Genomic DNA, 19,773 nt, shown 5'->3' with positions numbered 1-19,773 from the left:
CGGGAAAGGCATTTGCTGAGGAACCAGTTTGATCCAGATGATCGGGTGTTTGAAAAGCTGAAGGAAGGCAAAATAACAGGATGGGCTGATTGTGATTCAGCGTTAATCTTAAACTCATGTGTGGAAATCTTATTGTTTATTGAGGGGTCAAAATAGGTAAGTAAAATCTGAACAGACAGACGGAACATGAAAGAAAACAGCATCGCAGGAAGGAAGTCTTGATAGTGAATTTTCTGGGATTCACTTAAGGAGTTGGGAAAAGAATTGAGGCTCACATCACAGAAACAGACAAGTAAACACAAAACAAGATTGAGTACTGCATGAGGATTGATATTTTGTCCTTTTTTTTTTTTTTTAGAAAACAACGAGAACATTCCTCAGCTGCATGTTTGCTTGTTTGCTTTGTATTCAGATTTATCGGAGGAGACGTTTTCATAGGTCAAAACAAACTTTTAATTTCTCCTAATGAAAAAAGCAAGGATGTCAGATGAAAGAACAATATATCTGAAAAAACACTTAAGGATATGAAACAAGTAGCTCATCTCTTTTTGTCTACATTCAGTCAGTTCACTTTTTCATTCACATGTCTGTTATTACACTAACCTCAACAGTGAGCAGCAGTCACATGAAAAACAAGCCTCACCCTCTTTAACTCAAAGGTTTTTTTGCTTTAAAATCAGTTAAATAATGTCTCACATTAGAAAAACCAAACTCAAAGCTCAGCATTAAGAATTACTGAACAAAAATGCATCCAATCTTACCAAGAGTGCATCATCGAATCACAGGAAAGAAGAGAAGTCAATACTTTAGACAGCTTGAAATATCAAGTTAATGCTGGTAAAACTGGAGAGAAAAAATGAACAAATGTAGAACATTTGTGATAGCTTTCAAGAAAAAAAAGGAATTTAAGCAAAACTTCATTCTGCAAAGCTGCCTTTGAGCGTCTCCATATCACAGTGGAGATGTTTGACACAAGTTTTCAAAACAAAATAAAGAAAAAGAAAAAAACATGTAATTCTAGCCACTCTCTAGTGTTGTTGGCGGAAGAATCATGATGTGGGGCTAATTGTTAAGCCACAGGACTTTAAAGGGCCTATATCATGCTATTCTTAACCCTTTCAGAGTAAACTATATCCATATATATGATAATATGTTACCTTTGGCATACTAAAGAATGATTCTTTTTAACAAATGTGAGCTACTTTTGCAGTCCTTTTTCCTTTTCTGAAGTAAGACGACTCGATCCCTGAGGCACCGCCTTTCGCTCCGTGTGGGTGCCGCCCATTTCATGACGTCAACATAGAGCCGACCTCGGCAGTGTGTCTGCGTTTAGTCCACAAAAACAAACAACATCCAAACTTTTGCAAAGATGGATGTGCATATTGTCCATATAAAATGACCGTTGTTGAGAATCACTCGTAACTCCTCAGAGAAAGGGGGTGTGTTGTGTTAGCCTGGCTGGCAGCGCAGACTCTTCCTGGATGGGGCTTTGTGACATCACAATGTGAGGGCCCACTCGTTTTTGTGGATTGGGAGAGGCAGGTGATCAGAGAGGAGGTTTTTAGAGGAAACACTCAGAAATGGGTGAATGGATCAAAATACCGCTTTGCGGTTGTTTATAGTGATGAATGAACATTATAATACACTTAAAAACTAACAAACGTTGATTTTGCAAGATGTAGGTTCTTTATCTGTGTCAACAACAACTAAAATCTTCTGAAGTCAAACAAGAGACCATCTGGGTCATGCAGGAGAACTATGATCACAGCAGTAAATGCTCTTTGGTGCTTCCTATTTTACTCCAATCTTAAAGTTTAGGTTCTTACCCCGGAGTCATAAGAGAACCGTACATCTCTGCAAACTCAAGAAAATGAAACCATTTGGCAAAAAGTGGGTCAATCCATAATCATCAGTCAGAGTGTTAATTGAACAAGTTTGCTCTTCCAGGCCAATGAACTGGATCTCTTCATTTTTGCAAAATTCTCCTGATAACTAATGCCAGAGGTTTTTATAAACAACTTTAAGCCATTAAGATTAAAGAGAAATGAGCTTCCTTTTCACATGACTGTATGTTAGCATTCTAATGTGCACATCTTGCAAGTCAGAAACACTTGACGTAACATAGAAATCTCAGTAATCAGGTGTTTATCATATTAAAAAGTGAAGTAAAACTGTACAGTAAATCTCTGAACAGCAATAAGCAACCACTTAAGTTTTATACACAGAACCGACTGTAACTGTACAAATCATACATTAACAACCTGGAAAATTAAGCACTTTTTTCTGAATTTTACTATTTCATCAATACACTTTAGGCAATTTTTTTCTTCTTTAAAATGGCGTCCTCTTTCCATTCACCATCTTTTTCACATCAACACACAGAATACACAATTTATGCACAGAATGACCAGCTCTGGTAAAGTTTTAAACTCACATTCATGTCAAAATTTTGATCTGACATTTAAGATAAGAGTTTGATGAAAGCCACTGTCATGTGGCTGGTTTTATTGCAGCTTTCATACTTCATATAAGTAGTTTGAGGCTGCAGGGAGATTTCCATTCTCATTAGAATGAAGGAAAGAGTTGAATATCGGCAACATAATTTGAAATGAATGCGGAAAAACAGTGGAGTACATTCCTGTTAAATCTGAAAGCATCACATGTAGGCAGATGAAGAATTTCTTCCTTTTTGTTTTGGAGAAACTACCAGTTTGCATACCTGAAATGCACACCTCAAAAACCCCATCTGCCCTCTGCCCCCAAGAAGTGCAACAGGTGTCATTCCGTGCACGAGTCCTGTTGTGGACACACAGACACTATGACGGCAAAGCAACAAGCTCACATTCACCGCTGCGATTAGGACACAGCTCTTTTGGAGGTGCTGTAACTCAGGTTGGCGCCGCCGCTCTTGTGCGGCATCCTGAGAGTCGTGGCAGCAGTCAAGCTGGGTGTCATGGCAACTGGGAAGCTGGGCGTTCCCGGTGATGCAAAGCCGGCTGTCTGGGTGACGGAGGGGGCCGGTTCATTCGGGCATCCGTGCTGCAGGAGGATGTCAACACACTCCTGGCTGCCGGCGATTTGAGCCAAAGCGAGTGCAGTCTGCCCCTGAGCATCCCGATATCGTACATCGCAGCCATACTGGAGAAAAATGTAGACAAACTGAATTAGGAATGTACCACAAACCTCAGTGGAGACTGGAGTTAAACTGTTTCAGGGTTGTTTTTGGGGCCAGTTCTGCACAAAACAATGTGATTTGTTGGGATGCAACCTCTTTCTGCACGCCTGTGCAGCTCACAACAAATAAACAGACTTTAAATGAAGTGAATGAAAGGGGAAACACACCCAAACAAGAAGCTGTGTCATCACCACGTCCCCCTGCTGACAGGCAGCATGGAGGGCTGAGCCGGGCAGCCGCAGCTTGAAGAGCGACCTGGAGAGGAGCCTCACTGGAGCGTTGATGTCCTCCTTGGAGCAGTGGGCCAAAAGGAGCAGCAGCTTGGTCAGGTTGCGCTCCATCACTGCCAACAGAAGACGGCCAGATAAAGTGATGTCTGGCCCTTCGCTGGGAGTGGGAGGAGGCACTGGCGCAGCAAACAGCTTCTGCTCATACTTGGCTCGAATCCAGGTCTCGCGCTCTTTTCTGGAGAAGCACAGGAAAACAGCATTTTATTGATTCTCCTGGTCTTTGATGTAAAAACTGTAAACTGAATAAGCACAATTAACCAAAAGAGAACAGAGAAACAGAGTAGAAGCCTTAAGTTGGGAGTCTTTTACCGAGTAGCATCAGGTGCTGGTTTTCGGTGGCCCATCGTGCGGGCTTCCCATATACTGTTGACCATGTGGTTTCCGATGGCACTCAGGACCAGCGTGAGCTCTCGAGGCAGATCATCAAGGGCCAGTGATCGAACCCGTGACACATGGGTTCCCAGGTTTCTATGAATCCCAGAGCACTCAATGCAAAGGAGAGCCCCCAGGTTCAGGCTGGCCCACGTTGGATCTTAGAGAGGGAAGATCCATAGAGAAGGTTGAACTCTTGGCTCGGATAAGACAAATGACTTGTACCCTGTTAAGCATCAGTTTGGAACTGGATCATGTTACGGACACTTGGAACCAGATGATTTCAGTGAGCAGTGATTGACTATCTGAGTCAACGTTTCTATGGCAACCACTGTCAGCAATCAGGAGAGAGCTTCTTGGAAGTCCACACCCCTAGCTACACAAAATCTGTCAAACGTTTCATGGGACCGCCTACTTATTGGAGGCATCTGATTGGTTATTTCATAACCGAACAACTTTAACTACCGAGAAAATATGAAAAACTGAGGATTAGCAAGAACATGTTTTAAAAAAGTATCAGAGCAAGAATAGTTATTCTGACAAATAGAACGACTGAGTAACAGCTGTTTATTTCTCTATAGAAGTCTATGGGATTTTGGCATCTTGGAGCCAGTGGGTACTTCCTGTTTGGAATGCGAGGGGGGAGGAGTCACTCACTCCAGTTCTCACATACAGTCAATAAACTTCAGGTGTTTTTGTAAACTTTCAAATAAAGTTAAAACATTTGCTTGATCGTCAGTTAACTCTCTTGCAACTGAGCTTAAACTCTGACATCAAAATATTCCTGCACCCTGCAAAAAAGAGCACATGCGCTGTCATTCACATTTAGCTGTTTTAACAGTGGTTTCCCCTGGAAAAATGTCTCATAAAATCATGCGGTCATGGGAACCTCATGCAGCCTCATTGCTATCAAAGTGTGAGGTGAAGCCAACGGTTGTGTTACTAACTCGGAGCGTCGCAGTCGACACAGAAGTTGTTGCCCTTTGCGTTGCGGATTGCCTGCAGTGCCACAGCCTCGCTCTGGCTGTCCCTTCCATCCTGACAGAAAAACAGCAAACCATTACAATCAATGAAGCTGCAGACATTAAAAATCAACTTTAGATGATTCAGACCTCCCATGATTTGGGCGGATTTGGCTGTTGTCATTTGACTTTGGTTTTTCATGATCAGGGTTTCATCAGGCCTTTAATACATAACTTTGTCCTATTTGTCACAGGCCCATAAATGTGTCTTTTGACAGATTAAAAACATTCCAACATAAGAAAAATTAACCAGAAAGTGTTTTTTTACCCTAACGCGCCCAGCAAGATAACTTTTTTAAAGTCCCACTCCAACCGTGATGTGCTCCCAGTGGTCTTTTAATTACAATTATCCCATTTTCAGCCAAGATTTTTTTTTATTTGTGTCCTTTTCTAGGACAGAGTTTCTGCAGAGAAGCAGTAGTTCATTAGAAATTTGGCTTTGAGTTGTGGGCGGTACCATTGGCTCAGAATAAGCCTGTTCTCATTTCCTATTATCCCTTTGTCTGCACTTTCTCCCACTAGCTTACAGCCCCTCAGATGACTCACATGCCGTTTATAAGGCAGATCGTTCACATTGGCCGAGGTCCTGTTGCAGTCACAGGCTCTGCTGCTGACCTCCAGAAAATCCGAACTGACGTAGGTTCACGTGATTACCCATCAATTTCACAGGAAGTACTAGTAAACAAACCCTCATTCCACCATGATTTTTGACTATATTCCCAACTTTTCTTTTTCTGTGTGACTCATCTTCATATCTAAGCAGAAATGGCTTAATGTTTACAACACGGTGAAAACGTAGCGAGTACAGCAGAAAATAGGCTTTATTTTGAAAAAGCACCAGATGCACTTTACACTCACTCGCATAATTTCCGGTTTAGATCGTTACATTTGCCCCAACTACACAAATAAGTACTCCAGTCCGCGGCTACAGGCTTTTTTATACTACATTTTATCCTCTCCTGATACACCCCAATTTGATTAAAAAAAATACTCAGAAATGCCATTTTTAGCTTAGATTTCTTGGTACAAGTCCTCCCTCTTGAGAGAAATGCCACAAGAACATGTCAAAAACACCAAAAACACCATTTTCATTGAAGTAGGTCTTTAATTAAACTAAAAAAAAGTAGGGATCCAATTTTTTTTTTTGTTTTTGCCCAGCTGAACATGCCTTTATGTCTCAGTGATTTGGCATTGTTAACGGTGATACTTAAAGTACATGCAGAATGTATTGTATATGCAGACATAGATGAAATTGTTAGTACCCATCTTTTAAAACATACAATTGCCATTAAATTACTTGAAACGGACTAGTTTACTCATAAAGTCCATGACAAAAACATCAAATAGCTGGACGATTATTGCTCAGATTTTCTTTTATGTTTTTGTATAAACACTTCCTGGTTTCTTTTGTTTATTGCAGATTCTAACCGTTTTTTTCATCCTTGTTCCTGTTTGTCTGTTGGTTTTGGATCCAGTTTTGTGGGTTTCACCCACATGGAGGACCAGCTCACTGTTTTAGTTCCATTCAGTCTGTGTGATTTGCCTTTAGTTGTGAAAATGTGTGAAAGTGAGAAATGAACATTGTGTTTAACTCGCTTCCTCTTTCAGTTGTTGCCTCTAATGTTTATCATAAATTCTGGGAACTCTTGTGTTGTTGTTTGCCCATAACTGTAGCTGAAACTATCATTTATGTTAGGAGTGTCTCTGCTGGTCTCTTGCCTTGTTTTTGCTGCTCTCACAGAGCTGCAGACTGGCCAGGATCTGGCTCTCAATGGCTTGGACCCAGGAGTCCCTCTCCTCCACACTCTGGGCTTCAAAGTGCCACGTCTGCCCCGTGCTCGACACGACAAGGAAGTCAAAGTTGTCCTCCTCTAAAACAAAAAAGGCACAACAGATCTAATTTAGAGCAAATGAATCACTTTGGTGTTAGATTCTCAGTATTGTGACTGCATCCACACTTTGTAAATTATCTGTTTTTTTTAGCATAAAACATAAAAATGTGCTGTTACTAGACCAAACAAACTGAAAAAGGCTCATAAAATGTTAATTTCTCTTCTTTTCCACAAATCAATTAAAAAAGATCTTGCACAAGTTCTAATACTGGGGAAATGAAAGGGAAAAGAAAGAAGAAAACATTTTATCAGCCCTTTTCAAATTTCTAAGTTTTTTTAGTCATACATTGAACTTAGGCAACTAGGTTCATTTATTGCAGCTTTGAAGCAGCTCTTCTTTAACACATTTTTTTGAAGGTGATTTATGATTTGGTTTCTTTAATTGACTGTTAAAAGTTCAATTTAGCCAAGCAACAGGAGGAAACTTTGGATCTGAATTGAGTGACAAACAGGGAGACGGACATGTTCATGAACGTTACCTGTCTTGCTTACATTCCTCAAGCTACCGAAACTTTTGAGCTTCCACATTTTACGTTTGGCTGCAAGAGAAAAGAGAAAACAAACAGACGGTGAGGAATTCAACAAATGAATATCATATTTACATTAAAGATTTTTTTTAAAAATTTTATTCAATTATTGTTCTTTGTAATTATGTATTCATTATTTGTAATAATACATTTAGTTTAGAGTGTAAGTGATGAGATCTGATGCTTGGCTTCATTGTTACAGGCTGTTTATGTAAACACATGGGCAGCATTTACTGTACCATCTGCTTGGCCCATGGCTGAATCTCCCTTCTGATTCATACTCTTCTTTCTGCGATGCTTCTTCCTGTCTGTCAGCGGGGAAGCAGAACCTGCATCTTTGGTGGAAGAAGAGCTGGAGACTCCTTCAACTGCAGAATCTAGTGACAAAAATCCCCACCAAGTGAAATAATAAAGAACATGGTTTGCCATATACATTTCGTGAGAATTCCTGTTCTAATTTAAAACAAAATTCCCCACAGTTACTCACCAACACCTGGAGCATTGTTGGATAGTGTGGAAGAACACTGCTGCATTCCTAGGTTACCCCTAAGGAACATCGTCCCACCGAGCTCCTCCATCTCCCCCGCTTGCAGGAGGCTGCCAGGACTCACAGGGGCTAACAAAAGCAGCAAGCACAAATGCAATTAAACTTATATTTTTCAAATATCACATTTGTAAAGCCGGTTAACCTAGAAAAAACAAACATTAACATAAAGTTTGAAAAATGTTGGAGCACTGTGGGAAATTGTAAGAAGATAAAGCTGTGCCAGGGATGGAGACCTTTTGTTGAATTTTGTTTAGACACTGTTTTATTGTGGCTGGCGTGATGTAGTCTGACAAATTCATCTGACTGATATCATTTGAGCTAAATGGGACACACCTTCAAACACAAGATACCCCAGGCCGACACATCATGAGGAAGTCTAAAAAAGTCAACCAAGACCTCTGAAAGAACTGTGCACTCTTGGTAGAATTTCTGATTCAATAAGATCATACAGAAAAGTAAGTGCCATGGATTCTAGGGATACGGATGCTCTGTTTCTGGATGGGAACCTGAATTCAAAAACAAAGGACCTGGTAAAGATGTTGACTAAAACCAGAAACAAAAGCACAAACACAAAGAAAGCAGCAACCAAGATGTCTAAAACCAAAATAATTGTTAATGCGATGGTTTTTTCATCAGAAAAAATAACCCCATAGATTACCATCCCAAACTGTGAAGCATGATGTGAATCATTTCTCTGCAGGAGGTGCAGAAAATCCACTTTCTTTTTCTGGTCTACTGTATAGTTTGTCACACTGCAGTGAATCACACCAGGATTCACCTGCAAGTGAGCTATAACCCTAGTTTTCAGGCATGGCAGTGTTTCACCTTGCATGAAAATGAACTCAAGCACAAACCAAACAGCTCAGTGTGAAAGTGTTCTGAAGATAAAGCACTAGAGTAATGTTGGTTGTTCTTCACCTTTTAGCACGCCCCTTCAGGGGTCGCCACAGAGTTGCTTTCACTGATTCGCACGGGTGATTTGGCAGAGATTTTTACACCGGATGCCCTTCCTGAAACAACCCAGTATTTTACCCGGGCTTGGGACCGGCACAGGGGGAACCCAGACTTGGGCCCTCTAGATTAATGTTGGTAAATTTGTCAAATCTACAGTTTAGGCTACAAAAGGAAATATAGCTGACATGAATTAGCATGATTTTCTCATTGTGTCTTTCATTCTACCCTTGGTTCCCCTGTTCATCCAATCAGTCAAATGACAGAAAAATGTTCGCAGTTTTAAAGTAAATAATTGATGCAGTCTGTGGTTTCTCGACATTGCATCTTGTTGCGCATCAGTCTTTACCCTCGGGTCCAAGCACATCTTTAACCCGCCCGTTGAGTCCTGCAGGGGGGCCACACGTTGGCACGGCGCGAGGAGGTCGCTTCCCCGGCACCTTCACTGTCACTCGCAGTAAGTCCATCCCTTTCCCCGGAGCATTCAGCATGTACTCCTGTCAAGGCCGACATTAGCAATTGCCATCAAACATTAGTCACGCTTTGAACAATCATGCTCCCCAGCCCCGTGCTAACTCGCCAACTCACATTCACACTGGAGTGATAGGTCAGAATGCCGTCGTTGGACAGCGTGACATACTTCTTCTTCCACTCCTTGTTCAGCGAGTTTCCACTGCGCTTCAGTAAGACGCCCTGACAGGGGTAACAAAACTGGACTGAGAATTCATCGCTTATGTCTCCTGCGTTCATTTCACACATTTGTGTAGCATAATGACCGCCTCTTGCCAAAAACACCCACCATCGATTCACCAGGCTCACATGGGGGGTGGCAGCACTTCATCACTCCATGTGATGAAACTGCACTTTGCACATTACAAAGTGAGCGCGGGCATGATATCCTCCGCCGAGGGTCATCAGATACTTCACATTTGATTTTTTTATCAAGTGCAAATCAGTACCCTACCTGTTTGATAGGAATGGATCGGCCGATGCCAAAATCTCCCTTATAGTCTGCGCTTCTTCTATTGGAATCACTTCCTCTGCGGCCCTGGAGGGGAGGAAATGGGACCGATTAGCACATCAATGCCAGGAAGAGAGTAATAAGTCACAACTATTACTTATTGTTAATGAAGTGGCAGAAAAACACTGAATCACATCATTGCATGTGATCCATCACAAACATTCTGGTGCCAAAAACAGGTTTTTCTTTTGGTATAACCACCTCTTCCACCATATCTATCAATTTTTTTATCATACAGAATAACCTGTTAATGTTTCATTGGAACCATGTGGAGACTTTCTCATAAAATGATGATCAGATTTTGGACCACTCTGTGTTTCAAAAGCAAGGGAAACGTAAAAATAGTGCTTCTGTGGACGGTGTGAACACCACAAGAAAGCCAAACACATGTTGCTTCACTGAATTTGTGGAGGTCTTTAGGGAACACAAACAATTACTGCAGATAACATGCTTGAAATTTTGAAACTAACTCATCAAGTGTCAGCAGCACAACCAAGTGACTGGAAAGAAAAATAATTGCTGTTCCTCCAGAGTGGGACAGTACATTATCTGCATTATCGACAATTGATAAGTAAAAGCAATTAAAGTTGTAATAATAAAAATAATAAATCATTTCCATATCATCACCTACCGCAAATCTGGGAGTGCGCCTGCGGACGCTGCGGACTGATCCAGGGCCGCCACTGTCGGCTTTCTCCCCTTTGAATGTTCTGCCGATCTCTTTGTGGCTGATCACAGGCGTGGAGGGAAGAGATGACGAATAATCGCTGCTCTGACCGCCGTTACTGGCCTGCACAGGAAGAAGAAGGAGAAGATGAAATGAGGGGAAGGAGGAGATAAATTTGATGGAACAAAGATGAGCGCCAGCAAACAAAAAAGAGGCCATATGCCTCAGGCAGTGTTTGAGGTCTACCTGTCCTGGAAAGATGCCAGACACTGGCGTGGAGCCTCCAGAGTGACTGGGAGAATTGGGAAGAGATCTGCAGGAAGCCAGCAGTGCAGCTTGCTTTTTGGCCGCCATGATCTTCTGAGCAGCTTTGAAACAAAAGGAAAAAGGTAAAGTTGAAACATAGAGATCTGTGAGTCCTTTCTGAAGCTATCCTGCTTTTTGTCAACACACACACCATCAGTGAAGACTCTGTTCACATTGAGGCCATACGTCGCACAGGTTTCATAGTATGTACACCGCCGCACATCTGAGCACAGCTGCCTGGCCTTGGCGTCATCTATCACTCTGGGGTTGGTGCTGCTGATCTTATCTGGAAGTGGCACAAATCGCACAGCTGGTGCACAAGTCCAAGTGTGGCTACATCTCCACAATGCATGCGGTGCGGGTCGGATTCTCACCCTGAGTGCCAACAACTATGAAAGGTATCTCAGAGATGGGTCGATGCAGTGCAAGCTGTTGGTAAAATTTGTAAACTTCCTGGAAGCTGGATTCGTTTTCTAAGCTGAAAACCAAGATAACTGCGTCCACCCAGCTTGCAAACTTCAGGCAAAAAAAAGAAATAAAATGTTATTTAGACTTGAGAAGGTTCCATTTGATTTGGAGTCCCACTACAGGTCTGTTTCCTTCCCACCTGAGCTCCTGGAAGTTCTGTTTCCTCTCTGATGATCAGAAGGTGGCTCTGTCCATCCACCTGCACGTCCTTAATGTACTGGCGTCCTGGTAAACATCAGAAACACAGCAGCTCAACTCATCAGAACACGAAAATATCTGACACCAACATTCAGTGCGGCCACTGCCTATCCCACAGTGCACAAAAAATTAAATATTTGCCCAGACAAGTCACAGGAAAACAAACAAGGAAGATGCAGACGAGCAGGAGATGCTTAACCGACCCTCTGCGTTTTCCAGAGCCACGTAACTTCCTGTTAAGTGTCTGTGGACAAGAGCAGACTTCCCGCTGCAAAGACCGCCCAGAACGCCCTGAAAGAGACCAAAACACACAACCTTAATAACGGTCAAAGCAAACCTGCAGGAATGGAGAAGTTGCTTCATGTCCTTACCAGGTGAAGCTCCAGCACAGCCTGAGTCAAGGTCCATTCCTGACTGCTGGTGCACACAGCTAAAGACAAGAAAACATTACGATATGAATGCACGGCTTCAAGCTGTTGGTAATCAATGTAGAGTTTTATCATTTCACAACCTTACATTTTCCTTTACGAAAAAATCTAACTGAAGATAAAATCTTAATGTCAAATTTTGCCCCTAAAAATTTTAATGATTGCTGAGTCAAACTTGTTTTTGCATTTATGATACAAAACTAAAATAAATCCCCATATCTGTTTTTCCATTTAACTCGGGCTGAAAACCAAGTGACAATTTATGCCTTGTCATTGTTACTGAACAGTGACTAAGCAAAAAAAGTAAATAAAATGAAAATTCTGGATGGAGGGAAACATTTCTGCTTGATTTAATTTGGGAAAGAACACAAAACAACACACAGGCAGTGATGGCCCAGCAGTTTGTGACATGTAGGGCTGCTGGTTTAAGTTCCAAATTGTTAAGAATGAACCTGGGTGGGACAGATACCCAATTTGCTTTTGCTAAATATAAGGAGACAGTGAATTAACACAGTTATGTAAATGACACCTTTCTGATTGTCTGAAATCGTCTGTGGCTCGTCTCTACTACTGCTCCTACACTGGCTGTGGATCCTGTCTCCGGCTCGTCTCGTGCCCCCAACTGCCCCCCAACTCCACCTGGATGAAGCTTATCTGCTGGACTTTAAACAAGTAGTTGTAGAGTTCGATAACTTAATTCTACTCTAAGAGTTCTGGTAAATCGCCTGTCTGTCCTGGGGAAGAATCCCTTCTTCATGTGGGCACCCCTGAGGTTTCTTCGTTTTTTCTGGGAACCGTTTTTTTAGGAGTTTTTCCTTACCGCAAAGGAGGGTCTAAGGGTAGGGATGCCAGTTTTGTTTAGTCTGTTTGGTTAGTTCAATTTAGTATTTTCCCATTGAATTCTATGTATTCATGATCCTTTTGATCTTATGTTTAATTTACAATTACTGGTACGAAGCCCATTGAAACGACTGTTGTTGTGATTTTGGGATATACAATTAAAATGTAATTTAATTGAATTAAATTTCTTTGTCTTGAAAATAGCAGCATAAGTGAATTTATTTTTTTTAAAAACAGCGTTCCTGTGTATCACGTTTTGATAGCAGAGATACTGCTGCTGTTTTCTGGCTCTCTGTACAGCAAACACTGCAAAAATATAACCCAATCAACAAATATTTACCAAAATGTATGTACCGACACCAAGCCATAAAGGACACCCTGACAGTATTTACATTTGTTTGCTCATAAATCACAGCAAAGTGAGCTACAGCCACCTGGTTTTGGGGAAAAAGATAGGAAAAACATACAGAAATCAGGTGACACAGTAAAATAGGTTGCAGATGTGCAAAGCAGAGCCGCAGACGGGAGTCTGCCGTGACACACACAAAAATAAATAAATAAAAAAGAGCCGAGACATGAGTCCTCCGAGACATGGGTTTCTAACTTTAAACACCCGCTTCTCTCCTTCTGCTCATCTCCGGGCAATCCCCGCACCCAGACTCCCTCCATAAAGAGCATCGCATCACAAGACCAAGCAGCATCTCTCATGGCTTGCTGTTGCCATGGCAACTCCACTTTCCAGAAGCCTCCAGCCTGGGTCTCGCTGTACAATAAACGGTCTCTCTTGGATACAGCGATTTGTGTGAGAGCCATGGAGACACGATGTCCACCTGTGCACACATGACGCACTGTCACACTTCAAAATGTCAGCCTCTGTTTTTACAAATGAACGGTGATTGTTTGTATATCTATACCGCATTTCACTGCCCACATTTCAATCTATGATTACTTTCAGTGTGGGGCACAACCTTAACTATGCTGCTCACAAACACTTGTAGACAATACAGCTCTGACAAATGAATGGATTCCATTTGAGGGCTGATTAACTTCATGCACGAAGCAGGAAGTAGCAGGTTCCCACTCCTCTCACCCTGCCATGAACACAGCTCTGTGTATCCCCAACCTTAATTATTCATGTCCCACTTACTCTTGACAAATTATTCAGAGCTCACTGCAGCCTCATGCTTACTGTCAAAGATCATCATTGGGAAAACACAATAAATTTAGGACGTAACTGTTAAAGACCCACTCCGATGATTGTGGCATTTTTGTGATGATGGACGACTTGTATAAAGAAAATTAAGCTTCAAATTACATTTCTGAGTATTTTCTTTATTCAAATTGTTGTAAATCAAGAGCAAAATCATTTAGCTGTGATACATAAACTACAATTAGTGGGCCTTAAGCTCCCTGCTCCGCTCCATTCTGATGCATAAACTTGCAAACAAATAGTTCCCATGTAGGTCTTCATTTACCTCGTGTGATCTGGCATCTGGCTTGAAACTATACGGCTTGATAACTCCACTATTACTCACCATTTTTGTTGCACCAGCAATATTAGGTTGGGGGTGTAAGGGGCTGTAAGTTAGTGGAAGAGTGTAAGCAGAGAGCTTTCAACAACTTTGAGGAGAAGAGGGGGCGGGGTTACTATACGCCAACAGTCCCGCTCACAATATAGCGGTATTTTTCTGATAAACTGCTGCCGCTCTTTAGAAACTATGTCCAAAAAAATGACACAGGTTTTTTGATTTTGCTTAAAAACAGCATAATCATAATTAAAAGACCAGTAGGAACGCTTTAACAATAGATCAAAATATGATCGGAGTGGGACTTTAACAACAAATGTCGATGAAGTTATGTCATTTTCTTTACACTTTTCTGTCTGGATCTATAAAACAGACATCCAACAACACACAAAAGACACCAAAATAAATAAACTTTACAGTCAAATCCAAAGTGCAGTTCTCTTCTGTAGTTTCACACTGTAGGTTTTTCTTTCTGGGTTTCATCCCTGAGGAGCCATTTCCTCACATCAGAGCGTGAACGCATCCTCGCCTAACGCAGTTAGTTAAGGTTATTATGAAGTACCAACACACGGTGCTCCAGACTACCCGATCACTCTGACAGGTAATGAAAAGGAAAATGAAAACTGCTGTCCACCCAACTTTTATCCTACACCAGCACAAGCTTTCACTCACTCAGATAACAACATACATTTACTCTACTTGAAGTTAAATTCATTAGCTGTAACATTTGCTCTCTGCATTTGACCCATCCCTTGGGGAAGCGGCAAGCTGCAGGCACTGCCAAGCCAGGGGAACCATTTGGTGGTTTTACCCCCCTAATCCAACCCCTTAATGTTGAATGTCAAACGGGAAGGCATTTTTAGTCTTTGGTATGACTCGACCACGGATTTGAACCTGGGACTTTCCAATCTCAGGGCGGACACTCCCCCACAAGGTCACTGACACACAGAAATATTTTAATATTACTTCGAAAGCTGCATAAAATCTATCTGTAACTGGACATATCAAATGAGATTGTTCTCAAACAATCCTATTTAAATAGTTTTACACTTAAAGAATGAGTACCTTAAAGGTGTCATATCCACTAGAGAGGTAATTTTTTTTACAACTTGAGGGACTACAGGTGTGTAAATCAACTAAAAAGTGTATAACTGCTTCTGTCAAAATTATGTGAAGCATCAACATGGAAGTGCTGCGGACGTTTGGGGGTGGTCTTACCTTCCTCCTCACTGGAGCCCCTCTCCACAGCTGGATACAGAGGAGGCACAATGTTAGCACTGGCTGGCCCAGCTGCACTTTTGGTGAAGATGCCACTAATAAATTTCAGCATTTTGCGATCACGTGGGGGGGCTCGCTGCATTGTGCCTCCCTGAGCATCCTTTCCTTTTTTGAAGTCCTCTGAGAAAGAGTGCAGATCACTGTTGTCAAGGGTACAACTTGTACCTTTTCTCGGAAGCTTGGAGACATCGGGGGTAGGTGCAGCGGGTAAGGAAACAGAAACTGCCTTGTATCGTTCTCCCTGGGAGCTGTCCCGGGTCACTACACTTGAGAATCCTCCACTCATGGGCGCTCCAGGTCGAATGAGGGTGGCTCTACCGTCACTGTCCGCCCAGGAGGCCCTGTAAGGCCCCAGGGCTGCTGCTGCTGCTGTCAGAGGGGGCTGGTTATCCCTCCGCTCCAAAGTCTTAGCTGTGTGGTACACGCTCGTGTTAGTTTCTATCAGCTCCCTCCAGCCCATGGAGTTCCCTCCTGCTTGTAACCTCACAGCAACTTCTGTCCGCTGGTTGATCTGTGGCGGGACGGAGAAGGAAAGGCTGGAACGTGAACGGCTGTTCAAATCCGCTCCATTTTCACCCTTCAGGAAGAGCTTAGGAGGCTCCTGGTAAAGCTCTGTTTTGGGGCGCAAGGTTTCTGAGCGGGGCCCCTCTCTGCGCACGGTCCCCTCAGATGTTGGCCCTCCATACACTTTGATCATCTGCCTGACAGGTTGGTGTATAAAAGAAGTGTCCTTGCCTTTGCCAACAGACGGAATGTCTTTCTCCCATCTCTCATGCTTCGGCCTGCTCTCAGCAGGACTGCCATACTTGGCATGCGCCTGTTCCACTTCCTCTTTCACAGGTGTTTTATCCTTCTCTTCCACTTCCACACATGAACGTCCTTCGTTTTTTCCTGGGGTAGCATTCACTCCGGCCCTTTCTGCCTCCTCCTCCTCCTCCTCCTCCTCCTTCTTAGGGCTCCCTTCCCCCTCTGGAAGCGCCTCCGTCTGGTTCTCTGCAACATCCTCTGGCACAGCCTCAACCTTCACCAGAGTGAGGGAGATGAGGTAGGTGGTGCGTCTCTGTGGGTTACCTGCTTTGCTCATTGGGACAGCAGATCTCAGCACGGTGACATCTGCTCTCTGACTTCACCAGAGCTGCACACCTCAGTCATGGCAATCGGGGCAAGTCTGAAGCAGAGGAAACACAAAATCTAAGATCAGACACTTAAAAGGTGGATGATTATCGCTCTATAAAAGTGAGCATGTGCTGCAGATTTGTAGAAAAATTTGCTCCGGGTTTAGGACCCAGTGGTTAAACAAGTCTAGACTGTTTTCAAAATGCCTCCATTAATTCTGGTAAGTGCACAGCACCACTACTGGTGTCTAGCACTGTTTCATTCATGATCATCCCTCTGTACTAATTCAGCTCATTTATCCAAATCTGCTCCATCCAGATATTAAAAACACATCTGGGGAGAAGGATGTCTGAGCCTCAGATTTCAGCTTGGAATTATGCAACAGCCTGTACCTTCGGCTGATCCATTTCATGAATAGGATTAATGTAATGCAGGTTAAATAATGGCACCTTACTACAGAGAGTGTCGTGGTTTTTTCCCCTCTTCATCTCATACCTTCATTTTCCCCCTGAAGCAAATCCATTCAGGGCTCTTGGACATTTTGACTGATGAAGAATTGATCAAATTCATATCAAACGGTAGATCAAGAAGGGCCGGGAAAAAATAGCTCCAGTTGATTAGCTTTCAAAAAAAAAAAGGAAAAAAGGGTAAGAGGAGCAGAAAAAATGGAAATCATTCACTTGTCACGAAGCGTCTGGAAAAAAAGAGAGTCCGTTCGACGGTGTCATGCATAAAATTATATCCACGCTCTGAGGGTCACAGAAACATCTGTTGTCATGTCTGAAAAAAAAAAAACCCAAGGCAGTTTAAGTAGCCGGATCTACGCAACGCTGTTCTGTGCCTGAATCCATCCTCTGAAGAGTAGCTCCTGTCGGTCACTGCATCCTCTCCTCCGAGAGCCTCATCCAATTAGCAAGTCAATAAAATGTGTCTGTGAAGCAGAGAAAGCCCACCAGCTCCACCACCAAAGCCAGCCCCTCCTCTTTTTTCTCCTCCTCCTACTCCTCCTCTTCTTCTTCTCCCAGCCACCGATCCTTGCAGCTCCCCGTTATCCTGCCGAGAGCCTGTCGCACATTCAGGATGCAGGCTTGGAGAGCACAGCTCGCTGTGAGGAGGCGTCAGTGGTGGTCCTTACCCGTGTTCATCCGATTTTTATCTGTGCCGACACAACAAAAGAGGCAGGAGCCGTCCCTGCCAGAGCATCTGCTTCATTGCCAGCTCTGAGGAGAAATCAGGGTACAGCTCCTGCTGCTTCCGCTGCCTGCCCTCAGACAGAGAGTCAGGAGGTGGAGGAGTAAGAATCTGTAAGAAGAATCCCAACTAAGAAGACAAAACAATCATTTCAAGGAGAAGTCTGTGTTGTTATGGCATGCACCAACACATTTCAGTATAAAATAATGCAGCACGTATTGATGAAAATGCAAAAAAAAAAAAAAATCTCTTAAAAAGCAGCATCTCGTTACTTCTGTCCTTCTTTTGGTTTTAAGGTGGTCTAGAGGAATACTTTTTCAGGTTTTCACCTACATTTGTAAGTCAGTGCTAAAACCTGACAGCTTTAGGATGAAAGGTTTGTAAAACTTTGACATTTTTCGTTCATAAATACAACAGAATCACAGGAAAAACGTGTCCCATATCTCTAAAGAGACCAGGGAAAGTCTTAAGCTCTTCCTTCCACAAGGATTGTTTCACAATTTTAGGTGAGAAGTGCTGCATCCTTTAATAGATGTTGCAAATATTCACTATGGTTACTGCTGAATGGTTTACCTTTAGGGTTTAAGTTGCACTAAAGTAAGTTTTGACAGGATGCCAAAGATGTGCAACATTTTCTGTTAGTATTTCAGCAAGAAAATACCGGTATACGTTTTAGGATTTAAGTTTCAGCCGTTGACTGACTAACAGCAGGAGTCACAAAGGAGAAATCACCAGTAAGTTGATGGATAAAATACTCAAAATGAAAAATAAAACAGGATTTTTTTCAGCTTTAGTATATTTGTGTTTATCTTGTCATTTTGAAGTGATTTTTTTTCTCATGACTGAAAATATATCCAGGCATCAAAGGGTAAAATAGGTTGTACTGCTGGATCTTGACTGCTTAAAGTGATGGATAGTGTAAAAATACCTCCTATCTGCAAATGTTTAGATTTTGAGTTTTTACATGAAACAAGAACAAGGATGACTGCACATTTTAAGTGAATCTGCAGTGAAATTTCTGCCCTTTTTTATGAAATAAGGGACACAAGACAAAAACAAACCTCCCATCAACATTGACTGGAATATTTGAAACACAACAAACATTTCTTTTTTGGTTTTGTATCTTGGTCATCGATAGGAGGAAAACTTGTAGTAAAACAGTTTTGGTTAACAATTGAGAAACTGTAAATAAAAAAACAGACAAAATGGGAAAATGGGTTGAGAAATAACAAAAGCAATGCGGAAAATGAGAATAAGTCAAAATTAAACTAAAATAAAAAAGAATGTGATTCCATCATTGTTTTATCATAAATATGAACAGTACAGACCAATTGTTTGGACACACCTTCTCATTCAAAGAGTTTTCTTTATTTTCATGACTATGAAAAATGTAGATTCACACTGAAGGCATCAAAACTGTGAATTAACACGTGGAATTACAGTATATACATAACAAAAAAGTGTGAAACAACTGAAAATATGTCATATTCTAGGTTCTTCATAGTAGCCACCTTTTGCTTTGATGACTGCTTTGCACACTCTTGGCATTCTCTTGATATGCTTCAACAGGTAGTCACCAGACATGGTCTTCCACCAGTCTTGAAGGAGTTCCCAGAGATGCTTAGCACTTGTTGGCCCTTTTGCCTTCACTCTGCGGTCCAGCTCACCCCAAACCATCTCCATTGGGTTCAGGTCTGGTGACTGTGGACGCCAGGTCATCTGGTGCAGCACCCCATCACTGTCCTTCTTGGTCAAATAGCCCTTGCACAGGCTGGAGGTGTGTTTGGGGTCATGTTGAAAAATAAATGATGGTCCAACTAAACAAAAACCAAAAATCTCCAATTTGGACTCATCAGACCAAAGCACAGATTTCCACTGGTCTAATGTCCATTCCTTGTGTTCTTTAGCCCAAACAAGTCTCTTCTGCTTGTTGCCTTTCTTTAGCAGTGGTTTCCTAG

General features: G+C 42.2%; 1 protein-coding gene across 1 annotated transcript; it reads right to left on the bottom strand.

Annotated features, from left to right (window-relative positions):
• Positions 1-341: 341 nt before the first annotated feature.
• On the bottom strand, positions 342-18,044 carry LOC101163075 (arf-GAP with GTPase, ANK repeat and PH domain-containing protein 1). Its single transcript, XM_011475450.3, has 20 exons — positions 17,120-18,044; positions 15,449-16,676; positions 11,808-11,866; positions 11,640-11,727; positions 11,378-11,463; positions 11,145-11,286; positions 10,922-11,056; positions 10,711-10,832; positions 10,429-10,587; positions 9,741-9,824; positions 9,365-9,469; positions 9,126-9,273; positions 7,766-7,894; positions 7,518-7,655; positions 7,231-7,290; positions 6,579-6,730; positions 4,785-4,875; positions 3,775-3,997; positions 3,343-3,640; positions 342-3,138 (listed from the first exon to the last, which is right to left on the bottom strand). The coding sequence occupies exons 2-20, from the start codon at positions 16,590-16,592 to the stop codon at positions 2,857-2,859; spliced, it is 3,645 nt and encodes a 1,214-aa protein (XP_011473752.1). The 5' UTR covers positions 16,593-16,676; positions 17,120-18,044; the 3' UTR covers positions 342-2,856.
• Between the last annotated feature and the right edge of the window lie 1,729 nt (positions 18,045-19,773).

The sequence above is a fragment of the Oryzias latipes genome, chromosome 5, assembly GCF_002234675.1.
Source record: "Oryzias latipes chromosome 5, ASM223467v1".
Taxonomy (NCBI): Eukaryota; Metazoa; Chordata; class Actinopteri; order Beloniformes; family Adrianichthyidae; genus Oryzias; species Oryzias latipes.
The sequence above is the reverse complement of the archived record's forward strand: the minus strand, read 5'-3'. Positions and strand labels throughout refer to the sequence as shown.

Coding starts and splice junctions, on each gene's coding strand:
- LOC101163075 (XM_011475450.3), bottom strand. CDS start 16,592: ATGAGCAAAGCAGGTAACCCACAGAGACGCACCACCTACCTCATCTCC. Junction 9,274..9,364: donor CCTATCACTCCAGTGTGAAT/GTGAGTTGGCGA, acceptor CGGCCTTGACAG/GAGTACATGCTGAATGCTCC. Junction 3,139..3,342: donor TGACACAGCTTCTTGTTTGG/GTGTGTTTCCCC, acceptor ATTTTTCTCCAG/TATGGCTGCGATGTACGATA.